The 23,006-nt window shown below is 41.1% G+C and overlaps 1 protein-coding gene across 1 annotated transcript in view; it reads right to left on the bottom strand.

Annotated features, from left to right (window-relative positions):
* The window catches only part of LOC147015483 (fibrillin-2-like), a 269,758-nt gene that overhangs the window by 55,453 nt on the left and 191,299 nt on the right, over positions 1-23,006 (bottom strand). Inside the window, exons 44-52 of the mRNA XM_085850274.1 lie at positions 19,661-19,786; positions 12,292-12,408; positions 12,029-12,157; positions 11,454-11,573; positions 11,134-11,259; positions 10,015-10,167; positions 9,346-9,411; positions 8,753-8,878; positions 2,381-2,500 (exon numbers count right to left, since the gene is read on the bottom strand). Coding sequence (XP_085706400.1) covers positions 2,381-2,500; positions 8,753-8,878; positions 9,346-9,411; positions 10,015-10,167; positions 11,134-11,259; positions 11,454-11,573; positions 12,029-12,157; positions 12,292-12,408; positions 19,661-19,786 — 1,083 coding nt within the window. The remainder of the gene's footprint in view (positions 1-2,380; positions 2,501-8,752; positions 8,879-9,345; positions 9,412-10,014; positions 10,168-11,133; positions 11,260-11,453; positions 11,574-12,028; positions 12,158-12,291; positions 12,409-19,660; positions 19,787-23,006) is intronic.

Here is a 23,006-nt window from a genome sequence, read left to right on the forward strand (position 1 = left end):
GGCTGGTGCTCCTGCCTCCCACCTTTCTCGGCTTAACGCTGTAAAAACCAAGGCATTTCGGATCATTGACATCTCCCGCAATAAGGCTGAGTCTTTGGGCCTCTCACTCAATCACCGCAGGTTGGTCAGTGGTCTTTCTGTCTTCTACCGTCTCCTCTCCAGCCTCACCCCCCCCCCCCCCACTGCTCTCTCTGTGATTTGTCCCCATCACATTTCCGCAGGGTCCTCAAGGTCCGCCAACAACCACCTTCCTGGTAAAACTACCAAAATCATGAATCACTGCTCACCTTCACTCTTTCATTCCTCTTTTTCCCCGCCTTTGGAATAAACTCCCTCACTCTATTCATTCCCATTCTTCCCTCCAGGCCTTCAAAACAGCTGTTCACCACCACCTCTGATCATCCCCCATCCAAATCCTTGATCTTTTCCACCCCCGATAATCCACCCAAGCCCACCTCCTTCAAATTCCCTGCTTTCCTTCCTGAAAGTCCCTGTAGTGCCCATCTTCTATTCCCCATGTTCCCCGTCCCATCCCTCTCCCTTCCACAGATCTCCAAATGTCTCTGTTCCCCACTATTTTGTCCTCCCCACTCCCACCCCTCTTGTCTCATGCCCCCCTTGCTGTGTGTTGTGTGTTAGCTCTCACATGAGCCTTGACAAGGTATACATTTTTTTTTAATTTAATTAACACAAACATCCAATTTTCAGTCCTGCACTTCCTTGGAGTTTTCTTTGTATGCTTGCAAAGTTTCAGGCTGCTAGGTTTTATGGTTTTGGAGTTATGGAGGAGACACACTGACACACACACATTTACATTTATTTGTGTGTATGTGTGTGTGTGTGTGTGTGTGTGTGTGTGTGTGTGTGTGTGTGTGTGTGTGTGTGTGTGTGTGTGTGTGTGTGTGTGTGTGTGTGTGTGTGTGTGTGTTATTTTACTTTTTATGGATGCCACTAGTCAACAGCTTCAACGGATGTCTTTTGCCTTATGTTATGCTGACATTTGTCTTGCACCGATTGTTTGTATTATCAATAATCAACAGTTCATACACCAAATTCTCCAAAGTGTATGGATAATTAGCAGTAGTATAAGTATAACCTTTTAAAGCCAGCTGTACTTTGAAGTGATTGGTCTGTATGAACACCGGGTGATTATCCATGGGCAATGAATACTTTTCTTATTCTTTCGGCTGCTCCCGTTAGGGGTCGCCCCAGCGGATGATCCGTATGATCCGCATCGTGATTTGGCACAGGTTTTATGCTGGATGCCCTTCCTGACGCAACCCTGGTCACCTCTTACGACACAGGGATATGGTACACCTATTTAACCGGAGTATACACCGGCCCAGTACACTGGTACTCATTTTGCCGGCCTCCGAAGGATGACAGGCTGAGTGAACCCCCTGGTGTATTAATTCAGTGGACCAACGGGGCTTGAACTCAGGACCTTTTGGATCCCAAGCCACTGCCCTAACCACTGCGCCAACACCAGGCTTATCCATGGGCAATGAATACATCCAAGTGATATTCACAACAAAATGAACATACACTGGTGCAAATCCCAGGCCTTTGCCAAGGAATTTGAAACACATCGACATCATTTTCTCTATTTCCAATTTGGGTGTTTAAATTTTCTTTTTAATACATTACTGTTGCTAAAAAAAAAAAAATGTCTGAGAAGCAGATAACTAAACCATATGACTAGCCTGAAATTTAGTGTGTCTATTGTACTCAGAGACCTTGTGGATACCGTGAGAAACACAGATGTGACATTGATGACTTTTGATAAATCAGGAGTATGCTCTGTCAATGACAATTTTAGAGGCAAAATTTGTCTGAAAAATGTTGATCGCATCTGACATATACTCAATTGTGAAGCAAACGCGAGATGAGTCTTGGATGCAGTCCCAATGACCTGCATTACCATTACCAAAGTTCACTTACCAATGTATTGAACATACAAGTTGCTTCAATAACTGGCGAAAGAATTTCTCTAGCTATTCTGATTCCCTTTAGAACTGCTAAAAAGTGAAAGCTCATTTGCCTTTTGGATAAAAAGAATCCAGTGGATCTTAAGTCTGCTTCGCGATGGGATGATAGTCTGCTTTTTACTTGAAAGCTTTAACCCGAGCTGAAGAGCATGCAATTATTTTACTTTGTTATCTCTACATTTTAATTTTTTTGTTTTGTTTATATAAGTTAACAATTGGTTTGAAAGTAATTAATGATGTCAAGCACAGAAACAAATTTGAAAGCTCATAAATAAGCAGCCAATAATCATTGCATTTATAAGTTCCAAGCCATTTGTGCTGCCATGAAAAACATCATTCAAAAAAAAATAATACTGCAACAGTGATGAAAAGCATTGTGAGCTGGGACTCACCCTCACACATCATCATCGGACCAGGTTCAAAGCCAGCATCACATACACACTCGAAGCCTCCTGCGACATTCTTGCAAGTCCCGTTTCCACAAGGATTTCCCGTGGTGCACTCATCAAAGTCTAGGGCGTGAGACACGCAGTCACTAAGGGTACACATAGGTTTAAATAGCTTTCCCAAAAAGTAGCTGAATGAACATAGATTAAAACAATGATTTACTTTACTATGGAAGAAAATGGTAGGCAAAACCTTTTTTCAGCTTAACTAAATATCAGGAGATATTCAGCAATATACATGAATCCATATTTGTTACCTTGTTATTTTTGAAAATAAACTCTATATACCTCAAAGGGCAATTGGTTTACAAAGTCACACGAGGAATTGACCCTTATTTACCCTTCACATGCGAAGCGAAAGGTGGGGTTAAGCAATTGGTTCACTTCTGTCTGTCTGTCTGTCCTATCCACAAACATCAGTTTATTATCGAGGAAAACTTAATTTCAATTGAATGTTATATTTTGAACACGAATCGTAACATGAATCGGAAAACAAATATGTCGCCTCGCAGTACTTTGTCTCTGATTTTGTCCCGAATGTGTGCGCATGTTCAGAGAGGAGTGACAATTTTTTTTGCGCGTCTGCCTGTCTGGCATTCAAACAAAATTGAAAATCATTCCAAACAGGAAACTTACTGTTTTCAGCAGTCATAAAGGACACAAACAACAGGCATGGGTAATTCATGTGACATGTTAAATTTAAATAAGGTGGTGTAAAGATGGTGCATCAACGGTGGTAAACATCCATAATCTTTTTTCTACGACCTTTAAAATCTATATTTTATTTCAATTGAATTATATGCTTGAACACTAAAGAACACAAATCACCTTTTGGCACTTTCAAAACCCTTCCGTTTAGCAGTACTTGGACAAAATATTACGGCATTGTATGTCATCTTGACCAATCAAATTTGCCGCACGTAGATCCCACCCATGTCATTGTTTCTCAAGACAGCATGGGGTAATGTGTTCTATGAACTTTCAAGTGTTTCTTTGTAGTTGGTGAATATTTTGTTTTTCTTTGCAATCAGGTCTATAGCTGTATTTATGGTAATTATTGGTGGGTGATCTGAAGGGAGTTGTTGTACTATTCTCCATGTGGTTGTGGTGGAAGGTGATGTAGAACAGAATGTTGTCTGGTGATGAGTTATTGTAACCAGCTTGATGTGGTGTGTGTGTGTGTGTCGACTGGCTGCCTGGGCGTACCTGAGGGTGGACAGAGGCTATTTTTTTTACCCCTGTTTGTCTGTCTGTCTGTCTGCAAGATATCTCAAAAAGTTATGGACAGATTTGGACGTAACTTGGTTGATGGGTTTGGTGTGTGCCAAGGACAAATCGATTTGATTTTGGTGTAGATCCGGATCCGGATATTTACATTTTTAAAGTGATTCTTCACTATTGAGAGATAGGGTCAAAAACTATACATCAGCATTGTAGTGGAGTCCACCTGGTCCAAGGCCAAGCTCTCCAAGTCAAAGTCTAAGCCCTGTGGTCTGAGTCCGAGTCTAGCAGTCATGAGTCCGAGTACTTGACATTCCGAGCCCAAGTCTGAGTTCAGTGCCGAACATGTATGAGAAAGTGGAAAAAAACCGAATTTATTTGTGTTTATGTATTATGTAAATTAAGACAATTGAATATCAAAACCGACTATCAGTGTAACTTGTTCCTTGCATCAAGATTTTATTCCATATTTTGGCCCTCTTGCTGTCGTAATACTCCATATTATGGCCCATCATATCTTAGGGAGTGCCTGCCTCTGGCCCAGCATTACAGAGCATTACAGAGAGGAGTGGGGTGAGGGGGGGGGGTCAAATTTTAGCAAACATAGCGTTAATTAATGTTTGAACAACCCTTTATAAATCATTGACAATGACAGGTCATTTACTTCCAAATGATCCAGTCTGTTACACCATCTTATATAAAATGTTTGATTACTCTTTTGTAGCTTCATAATGTTTCGTTATATAATACATAGTAATAGTAACAGCAATGATCAAGGCATAACAGATAATGGAAATGGAGCTTTTAAAAACAACAACCTCTGAGTGCAAGCATGTACTTGTGCAGACAAAGTTAATTGTTCTGTACAAATGTTGGATGTTGGTCCAAACATCCCAGCGACTGCATTTCATTTATTTTACATCATAATAGTTAACGCAACCACTTGTTCTTCTCAGCAACGTCACCTTGACACTGTAGTGACATTAAAACTTGATTTTGACATCGGGAACTTTTCCCCCAATCATTCACAACATTAAACACAAGCATGAAGCAAAGACTAAAATTTATAATTCCGATATTTTATCGTATCACCAATCACATCTTAATCTGAACATTAACGTCAGTCTGTGTTCTGTTGTTTCCCTTTTAATAATGTAACTAAAGGATAAACTAATATATATGAACAAATTTAAGAATGTTATCGACTAGTATAGGCCTTGTGAGTCCTTGTCGGGCATTGTTATTAAATAACAGTTAACATAGAAACTATACATATCGGAATTAAACCATGTGTCAACTACATGTGTACAAGTGAAATTCAACAATAACTATTAAAGTGTAATGCGTGATTAATAAACCACACAAATTTCATACTTTTTGCAAATATGTATGACATATGTGAACATTTTATATATTGAAAAATTGAGGATATAAATACGATCTTACATATGAGTTCAAATAAAGATGTGAGAGTTCAACATAAATGTGGCAAAAAAAAAAATGCAGCAAACTGCACTTTAACTCTGCTATTCCAGATACAATTTTGAAAAATATGTTTTTAAAATATAAATTAATATTGCACGAAACATATTTAAGTTACTTTTGTCGAGAAAACCGATTCTGACCTTATTTAGATGATTTGGTAGCTTATTTTAGCCTAAAATTGTGATTGGAACCAAGCTTTTCTTCTCCTTATTTTCAATTTAATTCATTCTTTTTTTTGCTGGATTTGACATTCTGACCAGTTTTTGTAATCAAAGCAATGCCCTGTATACCGTGGTATGATTTGTTTTCTTTTTAAAGTTCATAACCCCAACCATAACCCGAAGCCTTACTTTTGCTCTAATTTCTTCAACTTTGGTCAGAGTTGACATTCTGACTTCTTTCTGTCCTCAGCACTCCTCTTCACAATGTGATATGATTTTTTTTCGAAAAAAAAAAAATCAAATATGAAAAACCCTAATCGTCACCCTCACAGCTCAGAAACTGCTGCAGTTTCGATTCCCGACATGCTATGGTGCTCAGCTTTTAATACATCCTCAGGGTAGCATTTGCAGTTAAGTATACCAAATTTTGAGGTTCTATCTCAAAAACTAATGGAGATATGGAAGGCATCATCTTAGCAGATCAGGAGTGAGATATAATTGCTTATTTTTAATTGTTTTTTTTTCAAAAAGAGGAAATTAACACCATCTTGTTGATATGAATGTCCAAGTAATCGTCTTTTTTCGTGTATACTAGTACAATGATATAAAGTATGTTGCTATGTTTACTAAACATAGTTTACTTTAAGAAAGATCACTTTAGGCAGTGCATGAATACATGACTCGTTCCCAGTTTCTTTTTACACTCCAAAACCTCATTCTTTTTACTATATTGTGCAGCACTTAAAACTAAAGTATTGATAAAGTAAGCCTCAAAGTGATTCAGTTAACCATTAAAAGTGCTGTTTGAAAGAAGAGATTGTGTTTTAGATTGTGTGCCATTACACGACGGTACAACGTTAGTGTTTAATATTTCTCAAAATCTGGAACAACGGTCGGAGTTATTTTCATTCTCATCTGCACAGGATTGTTTAAATCTGTCTGTTAATCCTTTGTAATCACCTTCTTGATGGTTGCACGGTACGAGCATTTTCGCAGTAAACCAATTAGGCCTGGTTACTGTACGTGCGGGTTCTTGCTGCTGCACACTAAAAGTTTTACTGTACACTAAATTTTTCCAGACTTGAGCCAGAATCGGGCCAAGTCCGAGTTCTTGGGATTCAGAGTCCGAGTCCGAGTCCGAGTCCAGACTCAAATCCCATATCACTGCTATATATAGCATGATATCTCAAAACTTTGTGGATGGATTATGCCAAATTTCGTCGACAGATTGGGTGTGTGACAAGGACAAATAGGTTCGATTGTGGTGAAGATCCGGATCTGGATATGAGTACATCTTTTTTGAAACTCTAAGTGATTCTTCATCATTGAGAGATGGGGCCAAAAAGATATGTAACATATTTCAAAACGTTGTGCACGGACTCAGACAAAACTTGTGGGATGAGTTGGGTATGTGACAAGAACAAGCTGATTATATTTTGATTAAGGTCCTAATGCAGATCCGGCCGATCAGTGGGATACAAAGCATAAACTGTCCAGCCTGGCAGAGTTATGCACTCTACTGAGTGTCGTTCTAGTTTGGGTCTGAGTTTGGATCCAGCTGAAAGCTACAGCCACAGGTCCATGTATGTGTGTAATATGATTGTTTACTGAGAGCAGTGCAGGTCAGATGGAACCATTCACAGCACCTTTTGCAGCAGATGGAACCCCCTCTGGTCTTGGGGCTAGTGATGCAAGTTTTACCATACATGTTGGGCAAAAATGTATATTGTGGTGAGCCCCAGGTTAATTTATAGGTCTCCAGTTAGAAGGAGGATAAAGGGGAGGACTGCCAGAGTAATGTCACTCCCAAAAGAGAGAAAAAAAATGTTTGTTGTGGATACGTGATGTGTGGTCATTTGAGCAGTTGTGTGTGAGCCATGAGGGTTTCATATAGAAGTTGACAGAGTGGGCCAGGCTGCAGGGAAAATTGGGGATGATTTGGCCCCCATCTTGTTTTGGGGGTACAATGATCAGGAAGAGACATCTCCGATAGTTGCAGGCAGATTAGTTGATATAGTAAGTCGATAGGAAAGTGTAATTTGTACATGTCCTCTCTGAAAAGCCAGACAAGGCACATAGGCAAAGTAGGGAGAGGGGTGCATTTTCATGTGTCGGTGGTTTGTGTGTGGGCTGATAATACCCACTCATCTGTGCTCTGAATACAACGTGGCTGGTGCAGTACTGGCCATCAAAATGAACTCTCAGGGCAAGCTGCCATTGGCGTGTTTCGAGGCGTCACATCATTTGTTCGGATGGTGCTGGTGGTAATACCCTGTTAACACGACACAGCTACGGCGGTGGTGATGTGCCACCTCACTAGCCGGTGCCGATGATCGAAGTCATCACCAGGGTCAATGTCATCACCCCATTGACATGATATAGCTGTGGTGGTGGTGATGTGCCACCTCATTAGCTGGTGCCGGGGAAAGAGTGAAGAACGTTTGAAGGCATAGTGTGTGGGTGCTGCAGGAGGTGCTAAAAGGCTGGACACAGACTCTTTGTTCCCTTCTCTCTCTCTTCTCTCTGTCTCTGAAGTCCAGACAGTTTTAGACTTTCTTGGAAGTCAAGTATCGTACCAGTGGGGTGAGTCAGGTGATTGCACTCTCTCGTCGATGTCATCAGCGCACAGAGTGCCTTCATGGATGCCGGAGTGCTGACTTGTGCAGCCCTGCAGTCTTTCCCCGTACTTCGTTCTGGAGATCTGAAGACCCGTATCCTTCAAGACCTTTCTTGGTTTCTCCCTTTTATGCGTAATTGTAAGAGTGCATGTGACGCCATACATTATTTTATTTTATTAAGTGTATTTCATTTTTCTGCATGTGCATTTATTTATTTATCTCTATTTATTCGTGTCCATCCATATGTTGTCTCAGCCTTCTCAATTTGTGTTGTCCTTTGTTTCTTTTCAATAAATATGTTACTTCTTAAGGATACGTGTCACCTGATAGGTGCCTTATCTCACACGCAAACCCTTTCAGTGATTGGTAAATCCCTGGGGGAAACATAAATTGGTTAACAAACTCTTATTAGACCAGTGGGAGCTACACCTCGACCTTGGGCATATACCGCATTGTCCACTTGAGTGTGATTTTCTTTAATTTGGCCATTCACAAAGTACATTGCCTCAGCGTGTTGGGGACGCATTAGAAGACCCTATTGACATGACCATATTTTTGAAAAACTAAAATTTGTGTTACCTTCACATTAATGTTTTTTTATTTTTCATGCAATAAGCAGAGATTTGCTGTTTTAAGTAATAATGATATACCATAATGAACACAATTTTAGATGCAAAAGACTTGCTGCATATTATTGCAAAGTTAATGTGTCAAGGCATCTCTAAACATAGAAAGGAATCTTAACTTAATATTGTGCAATCAATAAGCTAGTATACAAATGCCAGCAATTTGTACTAAAGTGCATATGCAATGCTCAAACCGTGGTTCCTGACCGAGACATTCGTAGCCGCTCTCGGCGAGATTGAAGCCAGTTGAGCATTCACAGCGAAATGATCCATCAGTGTTGATACAACGGCCATTTGTGCAAATGTTGGGGTTGAATAAACATTCATCTGGATCTGGGAGCAAAAAAGACAATTAAACATTTCATCTACTTGGACACTTCTGAACATTACCTGCCATGTTTGTGTGGAAGATAATAGTTTTCAGAGTAAAATAAGGTGGGTCATGATGCCCTTGGAAAACAAGTGAGACTTAGACATCCCCCCTCAACCCCCCAAAACCCTCCCGAACCCCTCCCTTCTGCCCCATACATGTAGATGTGCATCCTTCTTGATCATTTTGTTCAGTAAGCTGAATATTTTTCATTTGGACTTGCCTACTATACCATCATCTAGGAAACAGAACATATAACCAGGACCAAGGAGGTTTACATGGGATGTTAGGTGGGATCTTGTCATCTTCTCTCACCTTGTTCTACATTTGTAAATCTGTATTAATATTTGTTGTGTACAAGTCAGTGAAAATGTATGCTATAAGACAGCGTTTATTAATCAAAAAAGATGAATACAGATCATTATCATACCAATTCGGTCACCATCAGGACCATCAACCATGCCTGGACCGTGAGGACACACTAATCGGAAGGCCTCTGAGAGAACAAAGAACATCACAGCAGTGTAAGAAAATGAATAATGTCAGATAATGAAAACATCATAATTTTAACTTATTATAACATGCTACCAAGAGTCATGGTAATGGTTTATTGCCATGCAGAAGCCTTAGTATGAGGACATTTTATAACTTGTGGAACCTCCGTGTGCCTTAATCATAGCATGAACGCAATTCTCTCTCGTTTACTGTCAGTTTTTGTAGGTATCTGTGATTTTCTGCCATCATTTGTAAAGTTTGTCCCCTCATTCTTTCAAATTCGGTGTTGTCAAGCCCTCACACCAACCCTGCCGACAGTGTACAAAATGAACAATGTGTCCCTCAACTTGTCACTCCACAAAACCTGTTTCCACATTTCAAGGCCCCAGGATATCCTTTTGTTATCACTTGTCATTGACATATCCAATGTCATTAATTGACCATTTTCTCACTGTAGACTTGTTGGCCGACCTGCTTCACAAAATTGTATTTTTTAACCATTTGACTGCCATTGATATTTCCCAATAGAGGTACCCAAAACAGTTCTTCAGCCTTAAAAGTAAATTGCTTTTATCGAGGTTTGCATTTATATATGGAGTCTTACCTTCATCTGGGGTAGGGCACGGTTCACAGGGCTTTCCCCAGGCTTTTCCTGGCATCATGGTGCAGCAGCACATAGATTTAGTGGTGTTGAAAGGCTTCGGCTTGGAGCAAACACCATTCTTGAACTCCGAAAAGCAATATCCAATCCTCTGATCTGGAAGTAGCAACCATACAAAGTGAATGAACAAACACCACTCAAATAAAAAAAACAAAAAAAACATTTTGCCAATTTCATGGCCTCTGTTTGCTTTCTCTTCATAATTTGTGCTTAGTTGCAATTGTGATGATTCCCAGATTTAATGCTGAGTGCTGGCTTGGTTTACATTAAATCTTGGATAAACTCCCTGGTGTTGCTGTGAGCTTCATGGAACTAAATATTTTAAGCTAATACCTTTAGGATGATGCTAAGACGTTCACCTCAGCCCTTTGGCTGAGTGCATGCAGATTGACTGTGGGCTTGTACATGGTAAATGTACTTGTCATATTTTAAAATGTGCATGCACAAATTTACTCTTTCTCCAACTGCTGTAAAGTCCCAATTTTTGGGGAAAGCGATGTAAGGCCATGGGTGCAGAAGAAAAAAGAAAAGTTTCTCCAAGCTGATTTTACTGACATGATTCCCAGTTATTCTCTGAATACACGGCTTTTAGCTCGTCCATAGGCAAGAACAAGCCAGAGTTATAATGGAAATTAAACCAGGCCTAATATTATCCTTTCACATGACTATTTCACAACGTCCATACTAAGTGGTGATTTGTAGAAATTAGAGCAGGAAATCACACACACACACACACACACACACACACACACACACACACACACACACACACACACACACACACACACACACACACACACACACACACACACACACACACACACACCTGGTTTGCTGGATCATCAATTGAGGTTTTGGCTCATTAAACAAGAGGTGGGAGTTTAATTTGGCTTCTACTTTAATTTTTAAAAAATCTATAAACTCAGCAAATGTTATTACAGTACGACATAAAACAATCAGTTGCATTTGTGCTGAAGTGCACAAGTTGGAAATGTCTTGCCAGTGAGGAGTGTACCAGCCCTTCCCTTCCTTCCAAGCTTGCAAATGTACCCCCTGGCTCACCAATGCACTTCCTTCCATTTCCAGAGAGTGTGTAACCTGGGAGGCACTCGCAATTGAAAGTGCCAGGCACATTGTAGCACCTTCCGTTCAGGCACAAATCTTCTTCTTCACTGCATTCATCAATTTCTGAAAACCCACGTAAAGTTCAACAGCAACGGCTTCAATCACCAAAAGTATAAATTATTTACGTAAAATATGTGAAATAATCAATAACAATAACGAAATGTTCTGCACAATATTTGTCGTCCGCACTTATTAACAATGCAACAAAAGTTAAGTAAGTGCAACATGAAGATTTTGTATTCCATTTATCAACATACCCTCGCAAGTCTGACCCACTATTCGATAACCAAGTGGACATTTGCACTTGAAGGAACCATCTGTGTTCTGGCAGGTCCCTGGTGAGCACTTTGGTGGCAGCTGATTACATTCATTAATGTCTGAAAAATATTAATAAATATTCACATCGTTCTCATGTCATAACAGGCATGTACAATCATTGAAGATATTAACCAAAAAGGAATGAGTAAAAATGTATTCAAAGGTAATGACCATGTATTCTCACAAAAATGCATAAAACAATCGTAATCACTTTACAAATATGAAACGTGCATTTTTCAAAATCTGATGAAATTTGATTATAATTTAATGAAAATCCCACGAACTCCAAAGGATGAATCATGGAATTTTTTTTTTTTTTTTCACAAGTGATATCAATTATTATTTCAGTGCAAAGTGCTGCTGAATGCTGACAATTATGCTTTTCAACTATCACATTATTATAATAAAAGTTTCAGCACATGGATTTGTTATTACACCATGCCGTTGTTGAAATAAGCCCAAAATTGAAAAGGACCACATTAATATTGAGGTCATCACACCATCAATAATGTACCTCTGCAGTTTTTCTCGTCAGCGGTTAGCTGGTAACCTTCTTCGCAAATACATTGGAACCCCCCAACTGTATTGATGCAACTACCAAACCTGCATATGCGTGCTGCAAGTGATGTGCACTCATCCTTATCTGGAGGGGAAAACAATGAATTTAGTTTTAGTGGATTGTTTTCTTTCACGTTAACAAACGTTTATTCCATCGTAAAGGTTTGATACACCAATATGATACCAAAATTGAATGGCAGTGTAAAGTTAAATTCTCACCGACACAATCGTTGTTATCAGACACCTCAAATCCTGGGTAGCAGAGGCAGTTAAATGAACCTACGATATTCCTGCAAGTTCCATTACCGCAGGGATTGCGTTCACATTCATCGTCATCTGAAAATATTTTAAAACAAAAAAAAAGAGCAATCAGAGATCTGAGACCATCGCTGGGACTTGTTTTGTGTGGTGTGTGTGCGCTGGTGTATTTTGTAGTGGTGTATCGATGACGCAACTTTATGTTCATACAACAGACAAACAGACCTTTTCACATTGATTATATTGTATGGATTCATATTCCAATTGTATGGATTTTAAAAACGGACTCACGTTCCAATAGTACGTACTTTATGGATGGACACATGTTATAATAGTTTGTACTTTATGGAAAAACTTGCAAGACACTGAAAGTTTATAGAACATGATACCCCGTGCAGTGTTAAAGTAAATACAGCGGCCCTTGAAGTTCGCGAGGATTACATTCTTGAAAATCCCCTTTAACCGCAAATCCACAAACTAAGGGGGTAATGGGGAAAATAGGGTGAGGGAATTCAACTTTAAAATTTGTCCAAACTGTACCCTTAATTAACATGTTTGTGCATTGTTTTTGTGATATTTATTTTCATGAATAAAAGAGTTATTAAGAACTTAAAATGAAGTTCGTTTTCTTGAGTTATTATATTATTTCAAATGCAGCCTGTTGCTACTGGTTGCATCATTGCTGGGATCACAGCTGTGCCGCTGATTCAAGTAAAACGGTACTCATTTTGCCAACCTTGGAAGGATGACAGGCTGAGTCAACCCAACTAGTGTTATGCAACGACACAACAAGGACTCAAACTCAAGACCCTAAGATTTTAAGCCAGCCACCTTCACCGTTAACCCAACACCAGGCTCATTTTCCTGTATGAAGAACATAAAACAAAGTATATTTTCTTGAGTTATTAAGATTATGAAATTTACTTTTAATAAGAACAAGCAAATTAGTACCTGTGCTAATTAGTACCTATGGGAATTGTGGAGTTACAACACTTCAGAGGAGACCACATTTCTTGTCAGGTAGGGATTGTTTGTTGAGGTGCGATGTTTTGTTGTTAACTCTGGATTGGTCAGCATAGATCCGCAGACCTGCTAGGTCCCCTTACTCTACTGGCTGCAATGTACAGTTGGCCATCAGCTGCTTTTTTGTTCATATTCTTTTCTCACCTGTGTTGCAAGTGGAGCGACCTGCTTTGTGATGCTTTAAAAGATGGCGTATAATCAGAAATACTGTTTGATAGGGTGATTCATTCCTGTTGTATGAATAAAATGGAATATTGAATATAGCAAGCTTTTTCTGAATATAATCAATATGAGAAATGGGATTGAATGGGCCTCACCATTATGATAAGTGAAGAAGAAGATGAAAGAGGAAGAGAATTTGTGTGAATGTACATTAACCACGTAGCATACCACTGCATGCGTGTATGTGCAGCATGTTATATGCTGCGTGTATGTATATGTGTGTAGGCATGTATATGCGAGCTATGGTTCAGATGTACATGCGCATGATGTACTGCCGATTGTGTATTGTTGGACAGACACACGCAGGCATGCTGAGAGCTCCTTTTATATTATAGATGAGGATAAACTTGATCCAATAATGCGATTGCAATGTTGATAATGTTACAATAAACAAGAGTGGATGGAGATGACGGTCATCTTACTTTAATTAACCGTCTGTCTGTCTGTTTCCAGGTACCGCAAAAAAAGCTGAACCGATCGCAACCATTTTGGGGGGATGTGTAATCCTGGGACCCCTGGGAGTAAAATAGGCATAAATATAATAACATGATCTCCTTGACGGCTCCCGTAGGGAGCGGGTGCTTCGAGTACACAGAATGGCGTAATCTTCTTTAGACAAAAGACATGTCACACCCTCTAATGCTATATGTAGCATGGTTCATGGAAGAATAATGAAGGCGATTTGTTTTATAGTCTTCAAATGTATAATTCAATTTAAGTAAAGAATTAAAGAGATTTAAAGGCGTACCTATATAAATAAATAAAAATCTGGGTTTTACCACCATTTTCCCAGTGGCTATGACACCAACCTATCAGGTCAGGTAAGGTATGGGAGCATGCGCTGGAGTAGCGCTGGAATTCCAGAGGCCTCCGTTTGACCATCCGTCTTTCTCGTGAGTGTGGTGAGCAGGATCAGCATCAAGAAAATGAGCGACATATCCATAAAGCCAGAGCAGACATTCTTGGACGATGCAGGAAACAAAGCTCATTTGAGTCTCTCTCAGCAACTGTTCAATGGACACAAAGTCCAACCAGTGATAGTCAAGGATTCTCTGAAGAGACCTGGTACCAAAAGAATAAAGTCTACATCTCAAATTCCTGGTCAGAGTCCAGGTCTCACATCCATAGAGCAAGAATGGAAGCACCTAGGACCTGAAGACTCGGAATTTTGATCTCCTGCACAGGTACCGATAGTACCACACCCCTTGATCCAGTTAATCCATGACTCCCCAGGCCCGACCCCGATGCCCATTGACCACTGGCTCACAGCCAGTTGAGACAGGAATTTCACTGCCATTCATCATCCATCATTGTGATCATACTATGTGCAGAGCGTTGGTGCTGCCTAAGCAGTTTCCTGGGCTATTGGGCACAATCCAGGATGGGTCGCCACTCCGACACAAGATACCAGCATGCTGGCACTCATTTTGCCGACCTCAGAAGAATGACAGGCAGAGTCAACCCCACCTCGTATTAATACAACAGCCAAGCAGGACTTGAACTCAGGATCCTTGGATCCCAAGCCCACCACCCTAATCATTAAGGCAACACCAGGCATATATATATATATATATATATATATATATATATATATATATATATATATATATATATATATATATATATATATATATATATATATATATATATATATATATATATATATATATCACTGCCAAGAAAATTGAAGCTCTCTGTGACCACAACATCCTCACCACAAACAGGTACAGCAAAGATAGCAGCATCCAAGATGTCATTGAAAACGTGGATATTAGTTTTGATCCAAGAAACCCATAATCCAAGCGGCTCTGTCTCCTCATTCAGCACCGCAAGGGCCTCCAAAAGGATATCCAGAGTCTCCACAAAGATGACTACATCATCTGCAAAATCAAGGTCAGAGATATTGACATTCCCAAACGATGCACCGCAGCTTAATCTCTCTGACATCCTCCGCAGAATCCAGTCCATACAAGTGCTGAAAAGTGTGGGGGCCAGTATACACCCCTGGTGAAAAATAAGTCAGAGAGGGTAGCACGACATCTCACAGCACTCTCAGTACCAGAGTAGAGTTCAGACATCAGAATGATCAGTTTTGGTGGCACCCCACGAAGAACAAGAATCCTCCAGAGGGCATCCCGATTCATTGAATCAAATGCTTTGTTGAGATGAACATGGGCTGAAAGCAGCCCCTGCCGAAACTCTTGTCTGCGTTTGGTGAGGACCCAAAGAGCAAGGATATGGTCAATCATTGACCTCTTTGGTGTAAAGCCCGACTGCTCTGGACGTTGGTGCTCAAGCAGATGGTGGCAAGCCCCATCAAGAATTATCCGAGTGAAGACCTTGCCCGGCACTGGCAGCAGTGTCACCCCTTTGTTTTTGTTGCAATCCTGGTGATCACCCTTCCCTTTCCAGAGAGGGACAACAAGGCCCTCTTCCAGTCAGTTGGGATGATGTCTGTGTTCGAGGCAGAGCACAGAACTGCATGTAACGACATGAGTACAGCATTTCCACCAGCCTTGAGAAGTTCAGCATGGATGCCACAAATGTCAGGAGCTTTACTTCATTTCAACCAGTTCACCACAGTCTGTGTTTCCACAAGCAAAGGTGGACCACAGTTGATTGGAGGGTCAGCAATTGGGATAGCAACACCCCTGATATCCAACCCAACAGCTGGTGGGTCAGCCTTGGACAGCCACTCAAAGTAGCTGGCCCAGCGGTCCTTCACTTCAGACTCCTCTGTCAAGGGCCCACCACCCTCTGCTCTATCTGAAGTACACTGAGGGATAGGCTTGGAGGAACACAATGCGCAAATTCCCTTGTAAGCAGGCCGCGAATCACATCACCACAGGTGATGCTCTACTCCCTCACAGATTCCTTGCACAAAGGCCTCCTTGTCCTCCTTCAGTGCACGTACAGTTTCCTGCCTCAATTCCATGAGCAGCTCAGCTCTGCCATTAAGACTGGCCCTCCAACTCTAATCAATGGTATCCGGTGCCACTTGGGAGCAAAATTCTTCTTCGCCTGAAGGTGAGTTTCAAGACATCCTCCAGCAACATCAAGGTCCTGAAGGCATTCAACAAGTTTTCAGGATTTCAATGACCCAGACCCCCCAAATCTCCACTCAGCCTGTTCGCAAACTCCTCAGCTACCCTCTCATCCTTGAGCTTGCCAACATCCAGCCTCGGCTGGGATGGTATAATTCTCCTGGATTTAACAAACCTGTGGTCGGTATTGAGGAACTGGGCACTCTGGTCAACCCTGCAGTTCTGGATCATCCCCCAGCGACCATTACTGAGCACATGGTCAATCTCCTTTGCCACACAACCAGCATTGGAATACCAAGTCCAGCAATGAGCCTGCATCCACGACTTCTTGCAAAGTCAAGGAAATTAGTGCTTTTCTGGCTCACATTTCCAGACCCATGGAAACCAACACATGTCTTACAACCATCCCTATCAGTGCCAGTCGATGCATTGGAATACCCCAAGATGAGAAGAGTATCTCGCCTGGGGCATTGATCAACCACAGATTTGAGCGTGGCATAGAATTCGTCCTTTACGGTAAGATCACTCACCTCAGTCAGAACATATACAGAGACCAGGGAAACGACAACCAAGGAGTGTTGAATCCGCAGTCTCATAATACGCTTGTTGACCGGTGTTACCTCAATTATCATTTGAGTCAACTTCTTGGACACAGTGACAGCAACGTTTTGGGTGTGGTAACCATCAGAGCAACCAGACCAATAGTAGGTGTAATCAGGCACCATGATCTCGCTACTATCTGGTCTCCGAACCTCAGAGAGAGCTGCAATACCGATGTTGAAATGTTTGAGCTCAGATGATAACAGAGATATGTGATCATCGTCTCTTAGAGATAGGACAATCCAGGCACCCACCGGAAAGGGACCGCCTCAGGATAACCCAAAGGACTCTGCCATCTGATGTACGACACCTCAGCACCACTCCGCCACACACCACCATAATCTGACCATGATGTTTACCTCGTGCTGTTCCTCCTATCATCAAGGAACGGAGGCCCCATAGGCTTTGCCACAATCCCATCATCTGGTGAGCTGCCCTGCGAAGGGCAGCAGCACAGGAGGTACTCCCATGAAGTGGGTTTTCAGTTTTCTTTGCATTTGTGTGTTTTGTGGAATGAAGTGTTTTATGGTGGCTGCCACCAACCTCCTCAAAAAAAAGGTAACCCAACTGCAGGAGGACGTCTGCAGACCCAATTGAGCACTAGATATGGATGGCCGTTGGCTCTCGTGGAGCTCCTCCACCATTTGACAGGTTTTGGTTTTAATCCTGCTGGGTGTCCATGTCCATACACCATCCTCACCAGAAAACCTGGTGGGGGAGATGGCTTAATCACCAACAACCTCACCATGAAACTGGTTAGTACAGGTTTACATGGTACCTGTAGTAAATCACAGTTCAAATCTGGCCTGGCCTGACAAAGATATTCTGCACCCTATCTCAGTTCTTCCTGTCCCTTATAACGCCCTTAAAAACAGCAAGTTTCCTGTTTGGAATGATTTTCCATTTTGTTTGACTGTCAGCAGGCAGACAAAGTAAAAATTTCATCTCACTCCTCTCTGCACATGCAATGATAAGACAGACAGACAGACAGATAGACAGATAGACAGATAGACAGATAGACGGACGGACTTGAATCAATTGCTTAACCCCACTTTTCGCTTCGTGTGCATGGCGTAAAAACACATTCCCAATAGCACGTACTTTTCGACATACTCACATTTGAATAGTGTGTACTTTGTAAATGTGATCGCATTGTAATTGTACATACTGTAGGGTGTCCCCAAAAAAAATATACAACTTTTAAAATGCTTCGTTTGATCCTGAAAAAAGCAGTAATTTTGTGAGTAATGCTTCATTTCTTGTTGCAGAGACCCTGAAGTTTATTTTGATGCCAAGACTGACCGTACAGCAACGGACGAAAATTGTTGAACTTTGGCACCAGACGAAAAGTGTCATACAGGTGCAACGTCTTTACTCGAGACATTTCGGTATCCACTTGCGCCATGCACCAAACTTTCGGACAACAAAGTGCACCAACGCAAAGTTTACCAATGTGGGAACCATCTGTGACCTTCACAAGGGTCACATTGGTCGGAAGAGGACAGGTCGTAGTGAAGAAAATGTGGAAATGGTGAGACAGGCGGTCGTTCAGAGTCCAAAAAAATCGATTCGCCGACTTTCTGCCGAGACAAACATTCTTAAGAGCACCGTTCAGAGGATCCTTCTCCAAGACATTCATGCCTTTCCAAACAAGGCGTTTTCTCAACCAACATTTTGAGGGCCGCTTTATCTCCCTCTACGAAGACGTTGAGTGGCCACTATATTCCCCCTGACCTTACTCCTCCAGACTTATTCTTGTGGGGGTATCTCAAGGACAGGATCTATGGAAACCCTAGGCCTCAGACTCTTGATCAGCTGAAGGAAAACATCCACCGAGAAATCCAGAACATTCCTCAGGAAACGTTTCCCAAAGTGATGGAGAACATGACAACGCATTTGCAGGCAGTGATCGGACAATGTGGAGCCTATGTCGAACATGTGGTCTAAAAGAAAACGACGATTCTATATCAAAATTTAAATTTTGGTGGCAATTTTGACATCTCACAGCACTCTGAGTACAATATTGGTACAATAAACTTCAACCTTTCAGCTTTCTATCCAGCCATATATATATTTTTAAAAATATATGTTATGACCATCCTCTTTGCAGATAAAAAGTTGTATTTTTTTGGGGACACCCTGTATATGGATGCACACCCATTTGAATAGTGTGTACTTTATAAATGTGTTCGACTACTCACATTGTAATTGTACTGACTTTATAGACTTACTTGGTTGAAAAAAAAAAGACGTGTATTACGAGCTACCACCAGGTGTAATTTGTGGCCGACATCAGCACATTATGTGCAGGACAGACAGAGACAAGCAAACAAACAAATGGACCCAAATGAAACATCCTCTCCTCCGGCGAAGGTAAAAAAGGGTGACGAGATTTGTGACTATATACTGTAACACAAGGGTGCAAAGCTTCTGGTTCTTACCTATGCACATGGTTTTGTCTGGTGTTGGCTTGTAGCCTTTGGGACAGATGCACAAGTAACCTCCTTCAATGTCTTTGCAGCGTCCAGGGCTGCAAATGTTGGGTTTTTCCAGACATTCCTGACGATCTGTGTCATCAATGAAAACAAGTGTTGATTAAATATCTTTAACAACTGATTCCTTTAAACAACATTTATTGTATGTAGTCCTCTCTGTTTTTACCTTTCGTTGAGGGAGCATCAAAGTATCACATTGGAAGATCAACATTGTTCGAGTAATTAATAAAAAAGATAAAAAATAGGACTGCTTGTCCTGAAGCTCACCTGGATCAGGAGCAACAGCCATTCAAACATCCTCACCCCTCCACACACCCCCTCAGGCCCTGTTTTTTTTATGTTGTGAATACACTTTAGTACATCACGGGTGATGAAGGTTGTGGTCAAGTTTCATCGAAATTATGTGTGTAGTTTCGGAGAAGAGAGCAAATACCTATTTTGTGAAGTCAAAAAACACCCAGTAGGCCCCCTTAATGAGTTCAGATTTTGATAAGGTCAATACACCTTCATGAGGCATCACATCTGAAGCTTGTGGCCAAGTTTCATCAAAACTGTATGCTTGATTCAAGCAATAATGACAAATGTTTACAGACTGACTGACTTACTGACACACTCACTCATTCACTCACTCACCTACGGACACTGCTCGATCGTATAAGTTCACCTGACTAAAGTCCAGGTGAGCTAAAAATGGAGGAATGCCTCGAAATTGCACATTGAGTATCGAGGTAATAAAATTACTTCAATTGACTTCTCTAATGTCCCAACTGTTGTTGCAGAGGAAGTACACTCAATTATGAGCTGCATATCGTATGGGTTTGATTCTGGGCGTGATGACAAATTTTTGGATTGGAGCTTCACAAGCAGGGTGATGCAATACCAAGTGCACTTTCTCTAAGTCCCATCTTCGAACATTAGTTGGTGGAAGTTAAAGATGCTCCGGTGTCGGTGAAGAGTAGGTTAGTTATCGTCAGCACCCTGGCAAACCTCGAAATTCACAACTTGTTGCACTCACCTACAAGGGGCACGACATAACCGGTATCGTTGAGTCTTCCATAAATTATGCCAACTGCAGTTCTGTACTCTTTCATAGATGTATGGCAACTAAGCTGGGAGTTTCATTTTAACATGTCCCCAATTGCACACTTCTGAGAGAGCACTGTGCTGCTACCCCCTCCTCAATTGGTTGCGTGATAACTAGTGAAACAAGAGATAGTGCAAAGGAGACAGGACAAACAAGCTAAGCAAACAACACTGATATAGAGCAGGTATGAAATACCTCAAAACTTTACCAAGCCACTCCAGCTAACCACACCTCCACACAACGCAAGCACACTGCCCCACAGCACCACACACAATCGTTCATAACCATTGCCGGTTCACCCACTAAGTACACGAGGTGGATACTTTAAGACCTTGTAGGTCTCCATTCCACCTCTTGAAATCTACCCTCGTGTGGAGATAGCAATCAACAACAGCAAAACACACACACACACACACACACACACACACACACACACACACACACACGTTGGTGGATACTTTGAGACGAGCTGGGAGGGATCCGTTCCACCTTCTTAAACCTGCATATTGAGATAACAACCAACGACACATGACCTTCTTGCAAGCAAACTCTATCTATATACCATCCAGGGAACCCACAAAGAAGAGAGCAACAAAGCGATACTCACCCAGAAATGTGTGAGCAGGGAAATGTTCGCATATGCTGACATATATCCATATAACACCAAATCAGGCCAGTTACATTAAAAAAAAAAACAGCCCAAGAATGACAGTGTGGCTCTATCCTGACACAACTAAATATTGCATGCTTTGGCACTTGTCTGAAAGTGAGCTACAAATAGAATATATAATGGTGGCCAGAGCTGGAATAAAAACTTGATGAAATTCAGAGACGATAAATGAAATGTCGACTGAGGCTAAGTATGCTCTTTCCTGTGTTATACAAAAACGTTAGAGCAAGGCTTGGTATGAATTATTGTAAGTTGGCTGTGCATTTTTAAAGTAATGGATAATCCCAATCACCTGAACCAAATGTAATATGTACATCAAAATTAAATGTTCATTCTAGCTCAATTGCAGTTTGTGAAACACAACATAAATGCCCACTACACAAAGCTGTGTTACTGACTGAACTGCTAACTGGAGCAACAGGCAGCTTACATCGGCTTCGGAAGCCTTTTATTGGCAAATCACCAGCCCAGCCCAGCCCTTGGGGAGAGGAATCAACCATCTTTTCTTGCATCTTGAGGATGCATTTCCTGTTTGTTGGTTATCTTCAGTGTGGAGTATAGATTACGTGTGTGTGTGTGTGTGTGTGTGTGTGTGTGTGTGTGTGTGTGTGTGTGTGTGTGTGTGCGTGCGTGTGTGTGTCAAGAAATTCAAAATTGATCACGGTGATTTACATCACAAAAACTTTACAGTGTGGTCCAGCAAGGCAAAATATTATCACAGTACATCCCTAAAATAATTTTCAGGTGCAGTGTGTCCCAGAAAACACATCACTTTGTGGAAAATTCTATTTTTGTTGCATTTCACAGCACAAAAACATTACAGAGTGGTCCAGTAAGGCCAAATATAGTTACAGTATATCCCAATTTTTTTCAAGTGTACAGTGGGTTCCAGAAAAAAGTATCACTTTGTGGAAATATCACCACTTTCAAGTGCCCATAGAAGGTGAGTTGAGATGCACATCTAATATATGAAGCTCTTTCTAACCAGTGACAGATATTAAAGATGGGAACCTACCGGGTGGCGTAGAAAGCTGAAATTTTGCGTGCCGATGGAAGTCAAGCTGGTACACCGGTAAAACCCACAGAACCATCAGACAAAATTGGTAAATGAAATTATAAATAAATGAAAATAAATAAATGATTTTTTTAAACAAAATGCTGGTAAGCAACCCGAGACAATGGGGATGCACGGTCATTTTGCATGCTGATGGACATTGAAGCCGATATACCAGGAAAAAATAACAGAACTGTCAGAAAGCATCGGGAAATGAAAATATAAATAAATAAATAAATAAATAAATAAATAAATAAATTGAAAAATCAAATGCAGGTAATGACCCGAGACAATGGGGAAGCACAGTCATTTTGCATGCTGAAGGACATCGAAGTCGGTGCACCGGAAAACATGCAGGTTTTCAGCAGGACATGCTCGAGTCTATTTTAAAGTCCGAGGATTTTACAGTTCACAAGTAAAAGACAGTGGAGCTGCTGACCAAGGTTTCACAGTTATAATGGGCTTGTCAGGATGACACACCACA

Source organism: Eptatretus burgeri, chromosome 12 (assembly GCF_056783735.1).
Source record: "Eptatretus burgeri isolate ZD-2024b chromosome 12, Ebu_testis_v1, whole genome shotgun sequence".
NCBI lineage: Eukaryota > Metazoa > Chordata > Myxini > Myxiniformes > Myxinidae > Eptatretus > Eptatretus burgeri.